This window comes from Dasypus novemcinctus, chromosome 29 (genome assembly GCF_030445035.2).
Source record: "Dasypus novemcinctus isolate mDasNov1 chromosome 29, mDasNov1.1.hap2, whole genome shotgun sequence".
NCBI lineage: Eukaryota > Metazoa > Chordata > Mammalia > Cingulata > Dasypodidae > Dasypus > Dasypus novemcinctus.
In genome coordinates, this window is record NC_080701.1 from 33,264,727 (window position 1) to 33,284,274 (window position 19,548).

General features: G+C 55.9%; 1 protein-coding gene across 3 annotated transcripts; it reads right to left on the reverse strand.

Annotated features, from left to right (window-relative positions):
- Positions 1-10,626: 10,626 nt before the first annotated feature.
- Positions 10,627-16,059, reverse strand: EGR3 (early growth response 3). 3 transcript variants are annotated; one of them, XM_004460255.4, is made up of 2 exons: positions 15,648-16,059; positions 10,627-14,358 (listed from the first exon to the last, which is right to left on the reverse strand). In XM_004460255.4, exons 1-2 carry the CDS (start codon positions 15,799-15,801, stop codon positions 13,349-13,351), a joined length of 1,164 nt encoding a protein of 387 aa, XP_004460312.1. In that variant the 5' UTR covers positions 15,802-16,059; the 3' UTR covers positions 10,627-13,348. The 3 variants fall into 3 exon arrangements, with proteins under 3 accessions (XP_004460312.1, XP_058146075.1, XP_058146076.1); XM_058290092.1 differs by having other exon boundaries at positions 15,188-15,655; XM_058290093.2 differs by lacking the exon at positions 15,648-16,059 and adding an exon at positions 15,388-15,605.
- Between the last annotated feature and the right edge of the window lie 3,489 nt (positions 16,060-19,548).

Consider the following 19,548-nt stretch of genomic DNA (forward strand, 5'->3'; position numbering starts at 1 on the left):
TTTCATGGTTATTTTCAGAAAGGGAAAAAAAAAAATGCAAACAGGAGCACTCCCTGCATTTTGGTACAAAATCTAGGAGTCTTGGGGAAAAGAACCCACAGTTCTTCCTTCTTTTTGTCCTCTCACCAGATGCCGGCGGGGGGGGTGGGGTGCTGCCTGGTTGGTGGGGGCCTTGGGCTGCTTTTCCTTCTGGGGAGAGGGAAGTGAGGGGTTTAGGAAGAGAGGTGTCGGGGAGAAGCCGGCGGAGCCCCCTCCCACAGAGCAGGCCCGGAGGTGCTGAGGCATCTTTGCCTCGTGGGCAGAGGCCCACCCTGTGGGGGTGGAAGAGTTGGGGGAGATGGGGTGGAGGGAGCAAGTGGAGAACTGGGAAATTCTTGAGCTGATGCTTGTAAAGTGGCAGTGGCATGTGCAGGATTGGTGGGAAGAGAGGGTGTGTTCTAACAGATCAGCGCAGAGAGAGCAAGAGTGGGGGATGGAAAGCAGGAGCGCGTGTGCTTGTGGGAGAATTGAGTAGGGCTGCTGAGCGCATGTGCGTGCAGGGCGTGTGCAGAGCGGGGAGTACGCACAGCCCGGGCTGCACACGCCAAGTGTGCCGGGGCCCCGCTCCTCTGGGAGGCTGGGTAAACAGAGGACAGGGCCGTCTTCTCCCCAGCGAGAAGCTGGACATTGTCCTCTAATCCCCTGTGTGGTTTCGGGTAGGATGGGGTGGGAGCTGTGGATGCCCCTTCTGGAAGCTTTGTCTGAAGGCCCGTACACAGGGATTTTTCTTGGATTTGTTCAGGGGATGTCACACTTGCTGAGACTTCTACAGGGAAGTCTGTGGAAACCTGCAGGCTGGGAGAGGCAGGAGCCCGAGACAGAGCTGGTGAGAGACAGAGGCAGGTCTCACGGGTAATATGAACACAGTGGACAAAGAATCCTCAGTGGCTGCAGAGGCAGCAGTCTAAGAGTAAGGGAGGAGAGAGCTGAGAACCAGCAGGCCTAAGAGATCCGGACGAGACCCCAGAATATCAGCTCGCCTGGGGTTCTGCCTGGAGCGGGCGAGATATTATCATCCCCATTTTTCATATGTGTCATGTGAGGCCCAGAGAGGTTAGCTGCTGTGTCTGAAAGAGGTCGAGTGGGTGACTGGCCGCAAGCAAGCCCAGGCGCTCTGTTGGGTGGTTGGTTTGTGACAGGGAGGCGTGGTCCAGAGGCACTTTTGAGGGCCCACCAGGGATGGTTCTGAGGAAGGAGGAGGTGGGCTGAATTCCAGGAGCATCCTGGTTCCGCAGGCCCTTACACCTTGGAGCCCGCCTCCCTGGAAGCGGTGGAGCCTTCCCGGTGGAGCCCTCCCCCCCAGCCTGCTAAACCAGACCAAGCTCTGGGACCTGGGAGGGTTTGGGGAGGAGATGGGGGTAGTGACTCAGCTTCTCCCAACACAGGCTTGACCTAGGGTTGGGTAACCCAACAGACGCTACAGCCAGGTGAGCGATGGGGTAAGTGGGTGATGTTTGAGATAAGGGAGAGAGGGTGTGCCGGGAGGGTGGGGCTGCTTGGAAGGTGGAGGAGGGTCATCCTTTGGCTTTGGGGATGGGAAGAAGAAATGAGATTCCAGGACCTCTGGAGAGGACTCTTTGGAGATGAAGCCCCCCGAGGAGAGGCAGGGCCTCAGACAGCAGGGTTCACCTCGGGGCTAACACCTACATCCTGAGGAATCCCACAGTGGGACTTCGCAAGGTAGAGCCCGATGGGCAGGGCTTCAGAGCCCTCCAGGCCCCTGCTGCTCCCTCCCTGGTGTGGTGAGTGGCTCCACCAGGAGCCCGCCACCTTCTGAGGCCTTCTGGTCCCTGGACACAGAGAGGCCTACCTGGGTGCCCCGGGCATGGCTCCGCTGCCGAGCCTTTCTGGGGCTGGGCTGAATTCAACCCCGAGGCAGGAGGCCTCACCAAATGTCAGCTTCTATACACTTTTTAGGCAACATGAAGAAAAGGGTGAAACTCATTACAAGAAACAAACACAGCCATGGAACATTCCACCGTGGGCTCAGGTCAAGAGAAATTCCTAGGCCTGGAGTCAGGAATGAGATGCCGGAAGAACTTCAGTCCAGGAGCCTCTGCGGTCTCCTCGGGGCCTGGGAGAGGCTGCGCCTGGGAGCAGCAGCAAACCGTCTTACGTTTGCACCCAGGAGGACAACAGCAAAGTCCTTCTCCTCGCTTGGTCCCTGCTTTGGGATGGATGAGCCCGTCTCCTTTGGCGCAGGGCAATGGCCCCCGAGTCCCCGCACCGTAGGGCTGGAGGTGCTCTGAGAGGACCGCTCACTTTTCTGAATTTGAGACTGGGAATTGGAAACCCAGAGAGGGATGGCGACTTTGCAGATGTCATATGGCCTGGCCCTAGTGGCAGAGCCAAGACCTGAAGCCAGTCCTGCCAACTCCTGGTGCAGTGAAACCAGGAGTGTACATCTGTCTGATGATACGTAGTCTCATTTGATGTAGACTCCAATGCCCTAAGACCCAGAAAAATACCTTTTTTTAAAAGGATGTACCAGGGATTAAACCTGGGACCTTGTACATGCAAAGCAGGTGCTCAGACCCTGAGCTGCAGCCGCTCCTCAACAAATACCGTGGTTAACAGTGAAGGAGGGATTATCCCTGGCTTGTCACCTCTGGGCTACCTGGATCCTTTGTGGTTTTCTTACTGATCTACTTAGAGGCATGACTTAGTTTGAGCTTGGCTCCTCACTCTGCCTAGAATGTCTTCCCATAGAGGTGGCAACACCTCTCCACCTCCTTTCCCAGACACCATTCTTCAGGCTTCTGGGATGGAACAGCTTTCATAGAGTTTACATTCTAGCTGATGACAACAACCGTATGGAGCAGGGGGTGCCACCCCCCTTGTATGGACGGGAGAATAGAGGCTCAGCCAGGTTAAGGGACTGACCCATGATCTCCCATGAAGAGGAGGGCAGAGCTGGGACTGGAGCTACTGCTTTGCCCTTTTGGCTGGGAGGCCTGGGCTCTTTCAGCAGGAGTGCGGCAGGCTCTGGGTGGAAGCAGGCAGACTTGGTGCAGTGATGGAGGGGAAGGTAGGCACTGGTCCACACGCGGAACGGTGGAGGCAGAACTCCCAAGTGCCCGAAGAGGACGAGGGCATGGGGTGGCTTTTGCTCCCAGCTCATCATCTCCAGTCCTGGGCTGGCTCCTCAGTCAGGCAGGGCAGGAGGAGGTCAGCAGGCACCTGGACCAAGGAGAGTTGGAAGATGGATCCCCCATGCTAACCAGCTCCTTCCTAGCCCTGGAAAAGTCTTCCCTGTAGCAAGAAGAAACAACCAGAATGGAACACAGGGAAGTGTCATCTGGGTTGGACAACCTCCACCAAGCCAGCTGGGCATACTCCAGCAATGCCAAGCTGTTATGTTATTTCCCAGGGCTGGTAGGCCATTGGGATTTTCTCTCCTACCCCCGGAAGAGAAGACACAAGAGTGAGCCATCCCATTGGCCACCAGGTGAGCGCAGCTTGGGGTATTTCCACTCTACCTAGCGTCCAATGTGACAATTCACATAGAGTCCTTAGGACAATTCTTGGCATGCAGTAAATATTCAGTACATGCGTGTGGATGTGTTATTTTGGAATCCCGAAGAAGACCTTTCTGAGATGTTCCAGGAAGTTACCTCCCTGCCATTCTTCTGCCCCTGCCACTGCCCACCAGGTGCTCTCTGGTTTATGGATCCCATGTGCTTTTCTCAGCTGATCTAGTTAGAAGAATTACTTAGTTTAAACCTGGCTCTTTCCCCTTGGGGATCATGGATCAACAGGACACCAGTCCCAAGATACTGAAATCATAGATTTCATGTGTCCATCTCTCCCTGGATAGAATGTAAGATGTTTGAGGGTATGGTATTGTGTCTGGTTCATCTTTGTATCCATCCTCCCTGCTGACCCCCACCCCATGCCTAGCACTGTACCCAGCACAGTACAGCTTGGCTAAATTCATACATGGATGAATGAAATGTGAAGATCTAGATAATGGCCAAGTTGCCAGGGAAAGACAGAGACTAGAGGGCAGTTTTTGGAGAGACAGGAAATGAGCAGACCAAAAAAGGTGGGAAGAGGGGTTGTAGAGAATTTTTATTTTTTCAGGAATGGCACTGCTCAGACAAGTCTAAAGAAATGGCATTAAAAGATTTGCAAGAATATAGAGAAATGGGGAGTTCAGAGCAAGGAGTATGGTAGATCACGTGATTTTAGGAATGACCCGTCTTGCACGTTGAGGCCTCTGGGTATGTGAGAGAAAATGACCACATTGGAAGAACTTGGCCACCCACCAGCTCTTTGCAAAGGCAGGAAACATGGCCAGTCCAGCCACAGGCATGGGAGGAAACTGGATTTGCAGGAGCAATTTCTAAGAGAAAAGGCCAAGGGATATTCCCTCTCCTAGGCTGGGCAGGAGGAACCCATCATCCCTCTTACTAGGAACTTGGCACCAAGGCAAATGTCAACAGGAAGAGAGAAAAGGTTCTCAGGCTGTGGTTCTCCAAGGAGGCAGGCAGTTCTTTCTCTGTTAGGCCAAGCTGGAGTTTAAGGATCATTGGTGTCCTCTGAGAAGACTTGAGTAAAGGTTAAGAAGCCTGGAGTCAGGGCAGTGATGGTGGCCACATGGAGGAATGGGAGCTCGGAGAGCTGAAAGGGGAGGCAGCTGTGGCCTGGCAGGTACAGGTCATGGCTCTCCCCAGGGGCCAGCGGGGTTTTCCCTGACCATTAGCCTTCAGAGTTCACTTCCTTTGGACACATTCATTTCCTTTAAAGAGGCCCCGCATGGCCTCTCCGACTTCCTCTCCTTTTACTGCCCGGCTTCCTCTCTTCTTTCCAGCCACTCTGGCTTCCATGATTGTTCCTTGCATAGTCCAAGCACACCATGTCCTCAGGACCTTCATGTCCACTCCTCCCTTTGCCTGGAATGCTTCCCCCAGGATGGCTCACTCCATTGCCTCCTCGTCCTTCGGGTCTGTGCTCAAACGTCCCCTCTCTGAGGCCATCCTGGGCCACCCTACCTAGAATTGTCCCACCACCCAGTACTCCCCGTTCTTTCTACTCTGCTTTTTTTCTCCACAGCACATGTCACCATCTGACATAATACCTATTTGCTCATTGGTTGACCTTTTTATGTTTCCTCCTTTGAGAAGGTAGGCTTTGAAAATGCAGGGACTTTTCATTCATTGCTTTATCCTTAGCCTCTAGAATGGTGTGCAGCACATGGTAGGCCCTCAAAAACATATTTATTCAATACATGAGGCAATCACCACTTCTCTGCTGAGCTCCTCGACTGTGGATCTGAAATTCTGGTTCTGCTACTTACTCTGCGTGTGATCTTGAGTCTGTGTCCCTGGAGCCTTCTGTTTCCTTAACCTGGAAAGGAATGTGTTGGTCTAAATGGCCTTTCAAGGCCCCTTATGACTGTACAAATCTAAGGGGACACTTCCAAGGGAAGTGGGACAGCCGAGGTCAGGAACCTGATGTCCGTGATGCTCGCGGACTGTCTTTCTGCTCCAAAAGTGGGGCTGGGTGAAGGCAGGGGCACCAGCCCTGAGACTGGAGGCTGAGAACTGAGAACCATCCAGAAGGCTGAGGTCAATGGCTGATCTCTAGAAACAAGCCTCAGATCAAGGGAGAGAGACTGGGAAGAACTGGGACTGCTGCATTTTATTTAAATCCCTGATAAGGATCAGGAAGCAGCAACAGCCCAATGACACATTAATTAACTTTGCAGATGATACTGGCTCAGGAAGGTGTGACATCCACCCATCTTAGTGAGAGAGAGAGAAGACAAAAGGACCTGGGAAGGGGTCAGGAACCAGACCAGGAAATGACAACAACGAACATCAACTGTGGCCAAGAGGGGGGACTCTGGATTACGGGGTGGGGTGGAGAAGATCCATTTTCAGAATATGGACATTCAGTGGAGAGCAGGCATGGCGAGTGTTGGCAAAAACCACAGGGTCCCCGGCGGTGTTCGAATGGGCATCCCTTTCCTCGGTGGAGGCAGTGCCATTTTTCTTGCATCTCTATAAAGGGGACAGGAGTAAGGGACAAAGAGGATAACTGTATTTACAGAGCACCCATGATGTACCAGGCACCACGCTAGCTGCCCTAGGTGTTACCTCGTTTGAACCCCACGAAGGTACGGATGAGCCAGGAGGACCCTAAGGGTCAGAGCGCTAAGAAGCTTATCCACAGTCACGCTGCTGGAGAGTGGCAGAGTCGAGATTCAGATCTTGATGGAGGTGACGATTTCAAAGTAGGTTAAGGTGCCAGTGAGGGACGAGCTGGAGAGGCTGCTGGGTTATCGAACTGCCTCTGCGTTGTCAGGACTACGACCTGAGCCACGATCATTGCCCAGGAGGCTTTCCCCAGTGCATGGCACGTGGGTGCCGGAAGTTTACTGCTCTCCTGCTCAGATGACCGGATCTTCCCCAGCAGTGGGGAAAAGGGCACAAGGACAAATGGAAGCCCTTGGGCATCTGGACGGCCTGGAGGAGCAGAAGGGTAAGGCGCGGGAAGGTTACCCCAGCAGCTGCCAGTGTTGTAGATAAGAAACCCACGAGCTTGGCGGCCCAGTTTTGTTCTGGGCCTTTCTCTGTGGGAGCTTGGGGGAGGTCAGGCACCCGCTGGGCTGAGCTATTCCAGAGAATACACTTGCATTGACAAGGGGTGACTCCCTCTGAGGAAGGCGTGGGCCCCTGACATCTCTTTTCGTCCGTTTGCTGAGAGATGGAGGTGCTCTTGAGACCACAGCTAAGAGCCCAGAGGGTGACCCAAAGGGGAACGAAGGTACGTTGTGGACAAGAAAGAGCCACCTGTTTCGCACTGGGCCATGATGCCACCCTGAAAGGCCCAAGGGCCCAGGCCTCGTGGCGAGAGCCTGCCTGAAGGCCGGGGGCGGCGTCCATGGAAACGATAGGATGGGAGCCTTGTAGCATCCTCGTGGCCCACAGGAACAGGAAAAGACCACAGGAGCTCCGTGGGCTGCTTCAAGTTCAGCGAAGGCATTTCTTGAAGGCTTCGAGAAAATGCTTTCTTCGTCCAGGAGCTTTGGGGCCAGGGCAGGATCTAAGTGTTGAGAGGCCACAGGTCCTGGCCCTGGGAGAAAGGACTGGGTGGGGATCCCCAAAAGATGAGGCCAGGAAGCAGGCCAGCCAATAGTCACGAAGCGAGGCCAGCAGAGAAGTGGGGACATTCTCCTTGAGTTGCCAGCACTACCTAGACCTTATACTCTAATTCTTTGTCTGCCCCTCTGGGGCCGTATCCTGTTGGCCTTAGATCTTTATCCTTAGTAAAAGGACCTGCAAACCTTTCTTCTAGCCCTTGGTGTGTCCCCCAGAGGGGAAGAAACACTTTGTCTGCATCTGGGTCAGTGGGCAGAGGAGGCCCCTGGTGACCAGGAAGGGCGGGGACAGGGACTTTCCCAATTCTAAACCAGAAAAGAAACAGCGTTGCCGAGGCTGGGGAAGGAGGAGCCACCAGGGTTCCGGGCCTGGCCTTTCCCGGCCACGGAGGCGCCAGAGTCTTTATTGCAAACAGGAGAGAAAGTTTCCCACTCTTACCCTTGCTCACCCCTATTCTTGCCCGGGACCTGTGGAAATGACCGAGTGTTGAAAAGACTTGAAATGGGAGAGGTGGGGACCTCAAAGTGAAAAGAGAGGCGACGATTCAAGGGTTCAGAGGGTCGGGAGGCTGCGGGAAGCCAGGCCTGGGTGGTGCCCCATGGGGGGCCAGACCCGCTCTTGGCCACTGAGGAGGACCGTCGGGCGAGGGGCCGCGTCGTGGGGGGCTGTGCCCGTGATTGGTCTGACCAGCTGGTCTGGGAGTCACTCAGGTCTTTCTCCTTCCTCTAGAGACCTCGCTCTTCCCCGCACAATTGAGTGGGTTTTCTGAAAAGAACCACTTGGAAGAGATTTAGGATTATGATCTCGTTTTAAGGCCCCAAGGCAGCTTTTTAGGAAACCATTTCCCCCCTCGTTGTAGAGGTTTTGCCAGGATGATTTCTAATTTTTGGAATGCAAAATTCCTTTGTAAAAAAAAAAAAAAAAAGCAGGGGCCTTCCTGCTTTCCCTCGGTTTCATTGTTTTAGAATACCAGGTGAGCCAGTCTCTCATGTGAGAAAATGCAGCTCACAATCTCATCTAGGCAAAGGGGCTCAGCAGCAACCAGCCATATGCTCATTACCTTCACTCACCCGAATCCACCTTGTTATGCCTTTTTATATACTTGTAAATACACACACCCCATCACCACCACCACACAAAATCCTACTCTGCTCCTTGCCCCTAGTTCTCTCAAAGAATTTCATTTATACCCCATCCCACGTAACCAAATACAATTTTGCAAAGAGTCATCACCTTCAGCATACCACCCTCTAGGTTTTTGTGTGTACGTGTGTGTGTCTGCATGAGTGTGTGGGAGTATTAGTTGCCCTTTCATTCATCTCCAAATACTCCTTGGAAGGAGTAGTGCTTCTACCTCTTCCACATTTTTATGCCCAATCTTGCTCCAAGACTTCTTTTTTCCAAAGTTTCCCTTGATTCTTATGATAGGCCTAGCAGGCCTTTCTTTCCCCGGGTCCCCACTTCATCCCCAAGTTTCAGGATTGAGTGTCCACCCCACACCATTTAGAAAACCCAAGTAGGCTGCGTGGCTTGCTGGTTTGATGCTATCTGGGACAGTCTTATCTAGCTCTGAAATGTGAATCAGTGATTACACCACACAGGGCTGGTGCCAGCCAGGCAGGCTGCCATATTGTCAAGTAACCCAGTGGATGAACCAGGTCAGATTGAGTAATGTCCGCCAATGGGAAGTGAGTTTATTAGTCATGCAGCAGACTACCCTGTTGACTAGAGCGTAATCCTGAAGACCTGGTTCGATTGGAGAAGGTACAGGTGTGGCTGGATGCTACTATGAAGAAACCCAGTGACGCTACCTTTCTCCGATAATATTCTCTTGAAAACCACATAGAAATCCAGAAGGAAACATCTAGTCTACCAAAGGGATGGATTAAATGTCCGGTCATAGAGACTTTCTGACCATCTTGAATTCCCTTTGTTAAAAAAGAAAGATACCTCCTTGTGGTATGGAGGTACCTCCATATCACATATCTCTCCTTGTGGCTGGAGAGAAAGATGTGATTTGGAATTTTTTAAAAGTTTCATGAGGTGAGCGAAGGGAATTCAAGATGGCAGCTGATGACCTTGTACTGTGTGGGTGCAAAAATGTAAGATTCCATACCGCATTCTCTATTCCTCTCTCACTTCAAAAGCATTCTGTTCTAAAGCCACAGCCTACTTCCTCCACCCAGGTCTGGCCTCAACTTCTTGGTAACTGTAGCCAGCCAGAAATACCACCCACATTTTCCCTGGGAGGGACCTGGACAATTTCTGAACAGGGACACTCCACTACTTTTCTGTAGCTTTATGGCTGACCTGGTCAGCACCTCAGAGTCTGGGTCACTCTTCCCCCGTCATAGTCAGAGGCTACATTTACATGCTAATATCATATACCAAGCCCCCACCTTTGGTGTGGCAGATTAAATGTAAAATGCCCAGTCGAAAAGCCTGAGAGAGGGTTTTAAAGGATAGGCAGGAAGGCAGGGTAGGAGGACTTATTTGTCTGAAAGACAGCAGTAGAACAAGTCTCCCGGGGAACTGAAGATTCTAAAGGCTATAGAGATTAAGGGGAGGGGAGCAGGATGGAGGTGTGGACACAAGAAAGAAGTAGAGGACACATACTTCCTCCAGAGAGAAGGAGAAAGCTCTAAGGCTGGCAAATAAACTCAGTTAAGGAAGGGGAAGATTCTGGAGAAGAAGAAAGCTCATAGGACAGGAGAAACATTGCTTTTATGGCCGATAGAAGTCTTAAGATGCCGGGGGTTGATTCTACTTAAAACATTTTCTGTGTGTTTTCCAAATTCCAAACAGCCTTAAAGGCAACTGACCCCTGAGTAGGTAGTTCATAAGTTTTGTTTGTTTGTTTGTTTATCCTAGGACCTTCACCAGGCAGCTACAAATAGTGAGGCCTGGGGAATCTTGTCCAGTTGGGATTGTAATTATAGAACTTTAAACCCAAGTTTTCCCAGTTATCTAATCACAAAAGAACGTCCAGTCTCTCTGGTTAGTTTGCTAACCATGAGGGACCCCCTTTCAAGCTTCCACCTATTTTTCAGGCTTCAAAAGCTTTAGCACAAGAGTGACTCAGTAAGGCTGTAGAGATCCTCCAGAGTCCTCTGCTGGGGCTCCCTAGGCAGGCGTTTACAAAGCAGGAGGCTGCTCCCCAAGACCTGCTGGAAACCAGAGCGAAGGCTTCTAGAAGGTTCCAGTCACCAGCCTTGACTCCTAGGAGTTTATCTAATCTCTTCACCTGCTCTCCCCGGCGTCTGGAGGCTCCCAAGAGGGTGAAGGGGACCCTTTTCTCCTGTAACCACATCAAACGCTCAGAGCTGGATTGTAAATATCAGAACCCACACACAATTCCGACTAACTTCCCACAGCACCAAGTTCCACGTTTCCACGTCGCGTTTCAGAGCAAGATCGACAAAACCGGGCACAAGGGCCTATCAAAGAAACCACCAGCCAAAAGCAAAACAAGACAAAAAAAACCAGGCCAAACCAAAACTTTATGCTAGGAAAACAAGAAATAAAATAAGGAGCTTTATAGGCCGGCTGATTGTCAGCAAACACAATATATTTACTGTATTAGCATTTGCTCACAGTGCAAATGGTACAACATTACACCATTTCAATATTTCAGTTTTTAAAAATGCTGTTTTCATTAACTATATTATATTGGCATAACAATGTGACAAAGGAGCAAATGAAATGTTGGTGAAGAATTTCACCTTTTCACAATATCAAGCATATTTTTTAACCTTAGTATAAGGTACTATAAATCCAAGAAATAAAAACATCCACAAAATATATTACATCTGGTTTGTCTTTTTCTAAGTACTCAACTTTATACAAAAGTCTTTCAAAAAATATCATTCCCCGTAGGTTTTCCTGTTTAAAACCTGATTTTTTTTCCTCTCAGTTCACATAAGTCAGAGTGCATTTTTCTTTTGTTGTTTTTAAAACATGCAGACATATAAAAAATCTGGATAGCACAACCTTTTGGCAACAAAGTTATTTTTCTCTTAGTTTAGCTTAAATGTCTGAGAACAATTTTATTAAAACAAAGGAAAACTCAGAGCTATCATGCAGTGACATGCATATACCAGAAGGAGCAAGGAAAAAATATTAAAGGATATCTGATTCCTCCTTCCAGCTTTGAAGTGACCAAAATTTTTGCTTGTAATAATCATCACATTATAAAAAGTATTCAGCAAAATACTGTCTCTGCAAAGAAAGATTTTACCCTTCAGCTGAAAAAAAAATATGGGCCCTCCCGGCAAACTTCATCTCCTTCTGTCTTCTACAAAAAGTACAAGTACCTGGAAATTCACAAACCCGCTGCTCTTTGATTTTGTTCCCCTTTCACTAGAGTCCTTTTAGTATTACTGATCCACCACCAAAAACAAAAACCAAAAAAAAAAAAAAAAAGGAAAAAACCCAAAAAACAAAAAACACAAAAAACCACACACACAAAAAGTGGTGCTTCTTAAAAAAAAAAAAAAGTGGGAAACGTGTAAAGTGACTTTAAAAACAGACATTCTGTAAACTCCAGACCTTTGTTCCTTCTCTCTGGGCAGCTTACTGACCACAGGAGAAATAATGCTAAGAGGGGACAGTACATTCAGTCAAGACTGTGCTGGAAGCTGTGTCAGAGAGCAACCTTCCCTAGGACTCCCCTTCAAAAGAGCCCCCTCTGTGCAGAGGCCTGAGCAGGACAGCTGGGGAGGAGGGGGTGCCTGAGAAAAGGTGAGGTAGGGCAGCAAAAAGGGGAAACTGGGATCTGGAAAAGATAATGCCTCATTCACCAACATGGATTAATGTAAAAATCCCCATACCTTTGAGAAAAATTTGGACAGATGCATATATATATATACACACACACACATATGTAGATATAATCTCATCCGTTTAAAATTTTCATAAAAAATAATTCATTTAAAGCTGCATATGCCTACAGATTCCCTTTATTCTGAAGTGGATAACCAAGTCCCTTAGATATTTAATTTTGCTCGGAACACATAATGTGTGTGGTACATATATGTATATTTATACATACATACATATACTTAAACACACACCGTATATATGCATTTAAATTCTATCTGTTTATGTTGGTGATGGCCAAGGGCAAAACCCAAAGCCAGCTTTCCTATCGATGGTGGGAAGGAGAAATGGGCAGGAGAATGAGACAAAAGCTAAGAAGGTGGTGAGGTGGAGTGTTGGCTGAGGCCTACCTTTCCGGGAAAAGATTTTGAAAGAGATGGACAGAGGGCTGAGAGGGGAGAAGAAGGGAGGGCTGAGGGCAAACTCCGGATCGCGGATTTGGACAGGGGTTGAGGAAATACGTTTTTTAAAAAGGGCAGTCTCAGTGATGGCTGCTCCTTCTCCCCGCAGATCGGACCAACTGTCCTGAGGCCTAAAAGGGAAGGGCTCAGAAAAGGGAGTGGTTCTGGGGGGCCAGACCAGAGCGGCGGCCGCAGCACCACGGCGGCGGCACCCCAGCATTTCCATAAGAAACCTTATTTTGGAGGAGACGGAAGACCAGCCCTCTGGGCCACGTGCAGGGCCCCAGTCTGAGACACCCCGCAGCGGCTTGGGGACCCGATGTGGGGAAGAGTGTGGGGGGGACACAGCCCAATTCAGCCCAAGAGTCTCACACAAACGCGCGCGCGCACACACACATATACACACACGCGAGCACGCACACACCGGCGCGCAACCCCGCACGCAGGCGCGCGTGCGTGCGGCAGGCAGCAAGCTCTGCGCTTTGGTGCGCTCCTCACCCCTCCTCCCCTCAGGTCTTCGAGGGGCGACGGAGGGAGACGTGGGGACGGTGGGAACAGTGAGGTGCTCGGGTCCCACGAGGGTCGGGCGGGCCCCGCCCTCCGTTGCCCGCAGGTCCTTGGCGCGGCCCCGCGGCCCCTGGATCAAGCCGATCCGACTGAACAAAGCGGGCTAGACGCCACCTTTCCGCCCCCACGCCTTGGCTAAGGGGGCAAGGAGGGGAAGACGCCTCCTGCCCTGGCCCCCGACCGTTGGCCGGTGTGAAAGGGTGGGAACGGGGGGCATCCAAGGGGAGCAAGGGGCCGCACGTCCATGGAGCGGCCAGGGCGCGGCCCCTGCGCCTCCGTGGCTGGCTTTCCCGCTGCTTTCAGGCGAGCAGCCGGGAGGAGTGAAGGGGCTAAGTGGGGGGTCTGGGGGTCCAAGCCTCAGGCGCAGGTGGTGACCACGGGGGCCAGGGACACAGGGGGCGCCGAGGACGCAGAAGGCGCACCCCCCTTCTCTGCCTTCTTCTCCTTTTGCTTGAGATGGATCTTGGCATGGCGCTTGCGCTCATCGCTGCGCGCAAACTTGCGCCCGCAGAACTCGCAGGCAAAGGGCTTTTCGCCCGTGTGCGTGCGGATGTGAGTGGTGAGGTGGTCGCTGCGGCTGAAGCTCCTCATGCAGATCCGGCACTGAAAGGGCTTGTGGCCCGTGTGGATGCGCAGGTGCCGGGTCAGCTCGTCCGAGCGGCTGAAACGGCGGTCGCAGCCCTCGGCTGGGCAAGCGTGCGGCCGCTCGTGGAGCGGGGTCTTGCTCGGCCGGTTGGGGTACTTGCGGGGCCGGATGGGTTTGAGCGTGAGCGGCGGCTGGGGCAGGGTGCCGAAGCCCGGGTGGATCTGCTTGTCTTTGAACGCCTTGATGGTTTCCAGTGGTGTAATAGGGGGCGGGTTGACCCGGATAGGGTCCATGCCCTGGAAAGGCTTGTGCTCCGGAATGGAACCCATGTCGTTGGGGTGGTGGTACAGATTGTAGTCAGGAATCATGGGGAAGAGGTTGCTATCCAAGGCGGGTTTGGCCGATTGGTAATCCTGCGGGGAGTAGGCGAGCGCGGGGTTGCCCTGGGGGTCGTGGAAAGACACGGGCTCCGAGTAGAGATCGCTGCAGCTGGAATAGGGGGGTAGAGCCGGATACATGGCCTCCACGTCGCCCTGCGGCGGCTGCACCATGCTGGCCGTGGACGTCTGCGTGCTGAGCGCCCCCGAGGCCGGGGGCACCCCCAAAATGCCGGCGCTCATGAGGCTAATGATGTTGTCCTGGCACCAGTTGGAAGGGGAATCAAAGGCGAACTTTCCCAAGTAGGTCACGGTCTTGTTGCCGGGGGCCGGCTGGAAGGAGCCCGAGTACGAGAGTTCCGGGTTGGGCTTCTCGTTGGTTAGCCCGATGTCCATCACATTCTCTGCGGAGAGCGGGGGGGAGAGAGGGCAGGGGTGAGTGACGCCGGGTCGGCGCGGGCCCGGGGTGCCCAGGTCCTCGCCCAGGTGCCGAGGGCGCGGCGGGGTGGAGTGTGGAGCGCAGGGTGGTGGGGAAAGAGAACGCCGCGCCGGGCGCAAAGCGGGCGGTGCCGCGCTCTCGGGCGCAACCTGGATCCAGCAAAATACTACGGATCGGGGTGGGGAGCGGCTGTGGCACACACACCGCCGCACACGCCGCGCATACACTCACGTACCACACAGACACAGGCGCGCGCGCGAGCAGCCCCTGTTGTTCTTCCCGAGGTGGGGCGGGCAGGTAGCAGCAGCTACAGGTAGTTTTCAGACCCCGAGCGCTCCGGGCTCTCGCTCTCTGGCGCACACAACTCGGCCGCTTCCACCCCCGCCCGGTAGGTTCCGGGACGCCGCGCCTTTCCTGCCCCGCCGAAGCCACCACCTCCCTAGCTCCGCGCGCACTGCGCCCAGGTCACCGACCCAGAGCGCTTTGTAGCTTTGTCCTCGGCGCGTGGAGGGGTGCCGCCCGGAAAGGGAGCGCTTTCCCCACCTCCCCCGGCCTCAGCCTCCTCCCGGCCTGACAGCGCTTTCGGCTCTCGCTGGAGGGGGAAAGCCTAGCCCCAGCTAGGGACAGCTGGGGATGGCGGACAGACGGCCCGTGTCCCTTCCCACGCTCCCCAGCCCCCGGGATCGTCCCCGGTGGTAGCCCCCCCCCCCGCGGGTGGGCCCCCCTCCCGCTCCCCGCCGGCCCCACACCCCCAAGGCTGAGCTGAACGCCCTGGCAAGGCAGCGCCGCAGTACCTCTCCCACCGCGGGGACTCCACGCCGCACATGGCTCCATCCCGGGTGGGAGGCTGAGGGAGTAAGGGAGGAGAGCGCGGGTGAAAAAGACGCTGGGCTCCTCCCGGGAAAGGAGGCGACAGCACCACGCCTTGTGCGCAGCCAGGCGACCAGGCCCCCTGCGTGGCGAGGGAGAACCCCAGAGCCGTTTTCGCACCTACCTCCCTCCGGTCGGCGGCTGCCCCCACCCGGGAGAACCGAAGCCTGTACCGTGGCGTCGCTAACCAAGCCTTCCCGATCCGGGAGGGCGGGAGGAGTGGGTGGGAAAAGCTACGCGCCCCCCGGAAAATTCCCAGCGCCCCCCCCCCCCCACCTCTCCATCCATCCAGCCATCCATCCAGCCATCCAGCCATCCTTTGCGAGCTCGTCGCCCCCTCCCCTTCCTCTCCGCGCTTCCCCGCCGCCTCCCCGCCGCCCTTACCTGTAGCCATCTGATTGTAATGGGCTACCGAGTCGCTGCTGCCGGAGAAGAGGTTGAGCGCGCTGGGGATCTCCTCGGGGTACAGATTGTCAGGCAGCTGGTTTACCAAACTGCTCATGGTCACCGGCAGCTTCCCGGCGAGTTTGCCGGTCATAGCACGCGCCAGCCGCCGCCGCCGCCGCCCGCTCCTAGCGCAGCTTCCAGGCGAGCGGCCTCCGAGAGGCGATCCGTGGTGCAGGGCAACAGCATGCGAGAGGGAAAGTTCGGGGGGAGGGGGGAGGGAAGAGGGGAAGGGGGGGCCAGGGGAGGGGATCTTTGAGGGGGAGGGGGTTGGGAAAGAGGGCAAGGGGGGTAATCCTCCGTGGGTGCCTCAGTCGGTGTCGTAGGAGGCTGGGTCGTTGGGGGGGGGGGGGAGGTGTGTGCGGGAGGGGGTGGGGGGGGGGCCGGGCAGGGGATCTCGGCCGGCGGCGGGGGGGGGGGGGGGGGGGGGGGGTCGGACGCGGCCTCAGTATTGATCTCACAAACAGAAAGAGTCCGCGGCCCCCCCGCCCCCCCTTCCCGATCCGCCGCCTCCGCCGCCGCCGCCGCCGCCGCCGCCGCCAGCACTACCACCAGCCCCGGCGCTTCCGAGCAAGCTCACTGCTGCCCAAAAGCTCCCAGCCAGGGAACTCCACCAGCCTATTTATCCGAGCCCCGGGAAAGCTCCGTGACGTAGCTGCCCATATATGGACAGACAAAGCCAGCCGAAGGGGCGCGACGTCACAATGGAAGCTCCTCACAATGGAACATTAGAAAGCAGGAAGCGGGCCGGGCCGCAGCCAACTTGCGGCGGGCCGCACCGCTCGCCGCGCTCGGAGAGAGAGGGAGGGGACGAGAGGGAGAGGGGCAGGAGGGCAGGAAGATGAAAGGAGCGAGGGAAGAGGATGCTGCAGTTGAGAGCAAAGCGCACGGCGCACGGCGCGCGCTGGAAGAAGCAGTAACCTTGTTTACTTGGGGTGCGCCTAAGAGCGCTCTTGGAGGGGGGCTGGGGGGGGGTAAGGGATGGTTTGGAAGTGGCCGCGGACACCGCCCGCTGGAAGAAAGAGAAACTAACCCCCCTCCCGCGAGGTCCCTGCAGCCTGGGAACCACTGGGGGAACCCGGAAGGGGTGCGCTGGGACCCCGCTATCCCGGCGTCCCGGCTTCCAGGACCCCTCCCTAGACAGGCGGAAGGGAGCTGGTCCCCTTCATGGGGGGTTCCAGCGTGTCGGGGCTCCTTCGCCCAGGAGCCCTAGAACTTTTCTATCGCCCTCGCCCTGATTCGCCGCCCACACCTCCGCCCCTCCCTGGGCCCCTGACCCCGCGCTGACGCCCGGCTGAGCGCACTGGAGAGGACATGCGTGGCTGCTGAGCCGCTGCGGGAGGCGAGGGCCGGGCTCCGGGGTCACGGATGTGCAGTTTTGCGGATGAAAAAGAAGGGATGAAGTTGAACGGGGATAGGAAACATGTGCACCATATCCCGGGTAAATTCTCTCCCGGTTCCAAAGCAACTTCTTTGGCTACGGGGTGGCAGGGGACCCAGCAGGCCCGCGTGCAGTTGTCGTCTGTTGCTGCCCGCTAAGGGACCGCCGCGGAGTTGCAGCAGGAGGATGCTGAAGCCACAGGCTCCGAGCCACCACTCGGCCTCCCCTGGTCCCCACCCTTCCCCTTCGCCTTCTCGGGCTGTCCCCATGGCTGCCGGCCGGCGCCCAGCAGCCCAGGGCCTCCTCTTTGCCGACGGGGAGCGCTGTCACCTCCCCGGGCTGCCGTGGATGCCGGGGGCGGCTGCTGGGTTCCCCGAGGCCTGCTCCCGGGGCTCACAAGGCCGGGCGGCGGGAGAGGGGGAGGAGGGGAAGGAACCTGGGGGGAGCGACCCCGAATCGCACCAGCTTGGCGTGGGAGGATTCCCTCCTCTGGCCACGTGGGCGCGGCGGTGAATCCCGCTTCCCCCGCTTGGGAGTCGGGCTTGGGGTAACGTGCATTTTCTCGGAGGGGAGTAGGAGGGCTGACAGGAGGAAGAGGATCCCCGGGCCTCACGCCGTGGGAGGGCCACGCGGGCCGGGGACATGTGGGAGGAACTCCCGAGCTGCACATCGGGGTGGGGGTGGATGACAACCTGGCGCCCCTCCCCTCCCCTTCTCTCGGTGGAGAGTCGGGGGTGGGAGAGCCGGGCCTCCCCCGGACCTTCTCTAGCTCTTAGGAAGGGAGGGATTCCCGCCACCTGCGGGTCCCCTCTCCCGCAGCCCCGCCACTGTTTTCGCCGAGCTCCCCACACCTTTCCAGGGGAGGCCCAGCGCCCCCGGGCTCTCCCCGCGGGCGCTGCGCGGGGAACCGGCGCGCTGCCGCGGTGCCAGGCTCCGGCCGGAATCGGGGCCTGGCGCTGCCTTCCCGCCCCCAGCTCTCTCCCTCGGGGGCCTAGCGGCCGGCCCGGGGGCGTAGGCGGCTGTGTGAGCCGCGCAGGGCGCGGGAGGGGCCCCGGCGGCTGCAGGGAGGGTCGTGGGGCGGCGAGCCAAGCCGGGAAGAACCATACAAGGAGCGGATCCGGTGACGCGCCGGACGCGCCCCTTCTCCTGCTCGATTTGGCTGCGGATTCCGGTCCCCGGATTTGCATATTTTGGCCTCCAGTGGCGAGGCAAAGGAGAACGGAACACGCAGCCTTTAAAGGAACCGCACAGGCTGTAGCGTCACCCAAGGAGGCGGTCGGGGCTTGGGAGGGAGGCGTGAAAAATTAGCGGGCGGCTCTGGCCAGGGGCAGTGGGGCTTGACAGTTAAGAGAGAGGCCGGGAGCGGCGGCGACCAGGTGGTTTCGGCCGCGCCAATTGCAGCTCTGGCCGCTCTGTGGCGCTTCCTGCAGCCAAGAGCACGCGGAGGCCGCGGGGGTCTCCGGGGGCTCCTGCCCGGGGCCAGGAGACGCCGCGAGCTTGGGCGCCCCACACTAGAGGCAGGCGCCCGAAGGGGCCGCAGTACCTCTGTCTCTCCGCCGGAGGCACAGCTCAGCCTGCGGGGGTGGCGGGAAGGAAGTGAGAGGTCTCTAAAGTGGCGCCCTCCCCCTCCTCCCCACCTGTTAGCGCGGCTCCCGCCGGGTGGGACGCTGGCAAGCTCCGCGCGGTGCAGAGGCCCGCGCCGGGAACGGCAGAGGTCAGGCCAGCGTCCCGGGCTCCTGAAAGTTTCCAGCGCCCTAGGGACGGGGAGAAGTGTAACTTCTCCTGCGCCGGACCCGAAACACTTTGAGGCTAGTTAGGCTTATGGCGCCCAAGGTGGCATGCTTGCTGGCCTGCCCTGGGACCTGCTTACAAGTCGTGAAGAATCTTTGGGGCCAGATGTCTTGCCACTTCCTTCCCACTAGTTCTTGGCATAGAACGGGAGCCTTCCGCCTAATAAGTATTCATTAAGGCTTCGGCGTGACCTTAGGCAAACTTCTGAATCTCATTTTTAGCCTCAGTTTCCTTATCTGTAAATTGGGATAATAATAGTATCTCTCTCCTAGGAAGAATTAAATTAGGTAACCCTTATAAAGTACTTGTTCCCACCCCTAACAAGACTCAGGAACTGGTTATTATTGACTATTGTTCAATACTGAGGATGTACAGCTGGTGAAAAGGGCCTGGCGTGCAACTCCACTCCACATCAGACTCCAGGTCCTGCTGAGGTTTCTTGTTAAGGGAGAAGGAAACGCCTATTTGTGAGCCTGGTGCCTGCTGGGCACTGTGCCGACCCAGAGGCAGTTAAGCCAAGGTCCCTTCTTGGCAGGAGGCTGTATAGAGGTTGAGCGCTCAAAGCTGGGGTGAAAGAAGCCACTCAGCTGCTCTTTAACACTCTGGAGCACCCTTCTAGGCTTTTTCGGAGGGGGCTGTGGCTCCCGGGAAGGGGGTCGAAGGACTCTT

Coding starts and splice junctions, on each gene's coding strand:
- EGR3 (XM_004460255.4), bottom strand. CDS start 15,801: ATGACCGGCAAACTCGCCGGGAAGCTGCCGGTGACCATGAGCAGTTTG. Junction 14,359..15,647: donor TTACAATCAGATGGCTACAG/GTAAGGGCGGCG, acceptor CGCTCTCCGCAG/AGAATGTGATGGACATCGGG.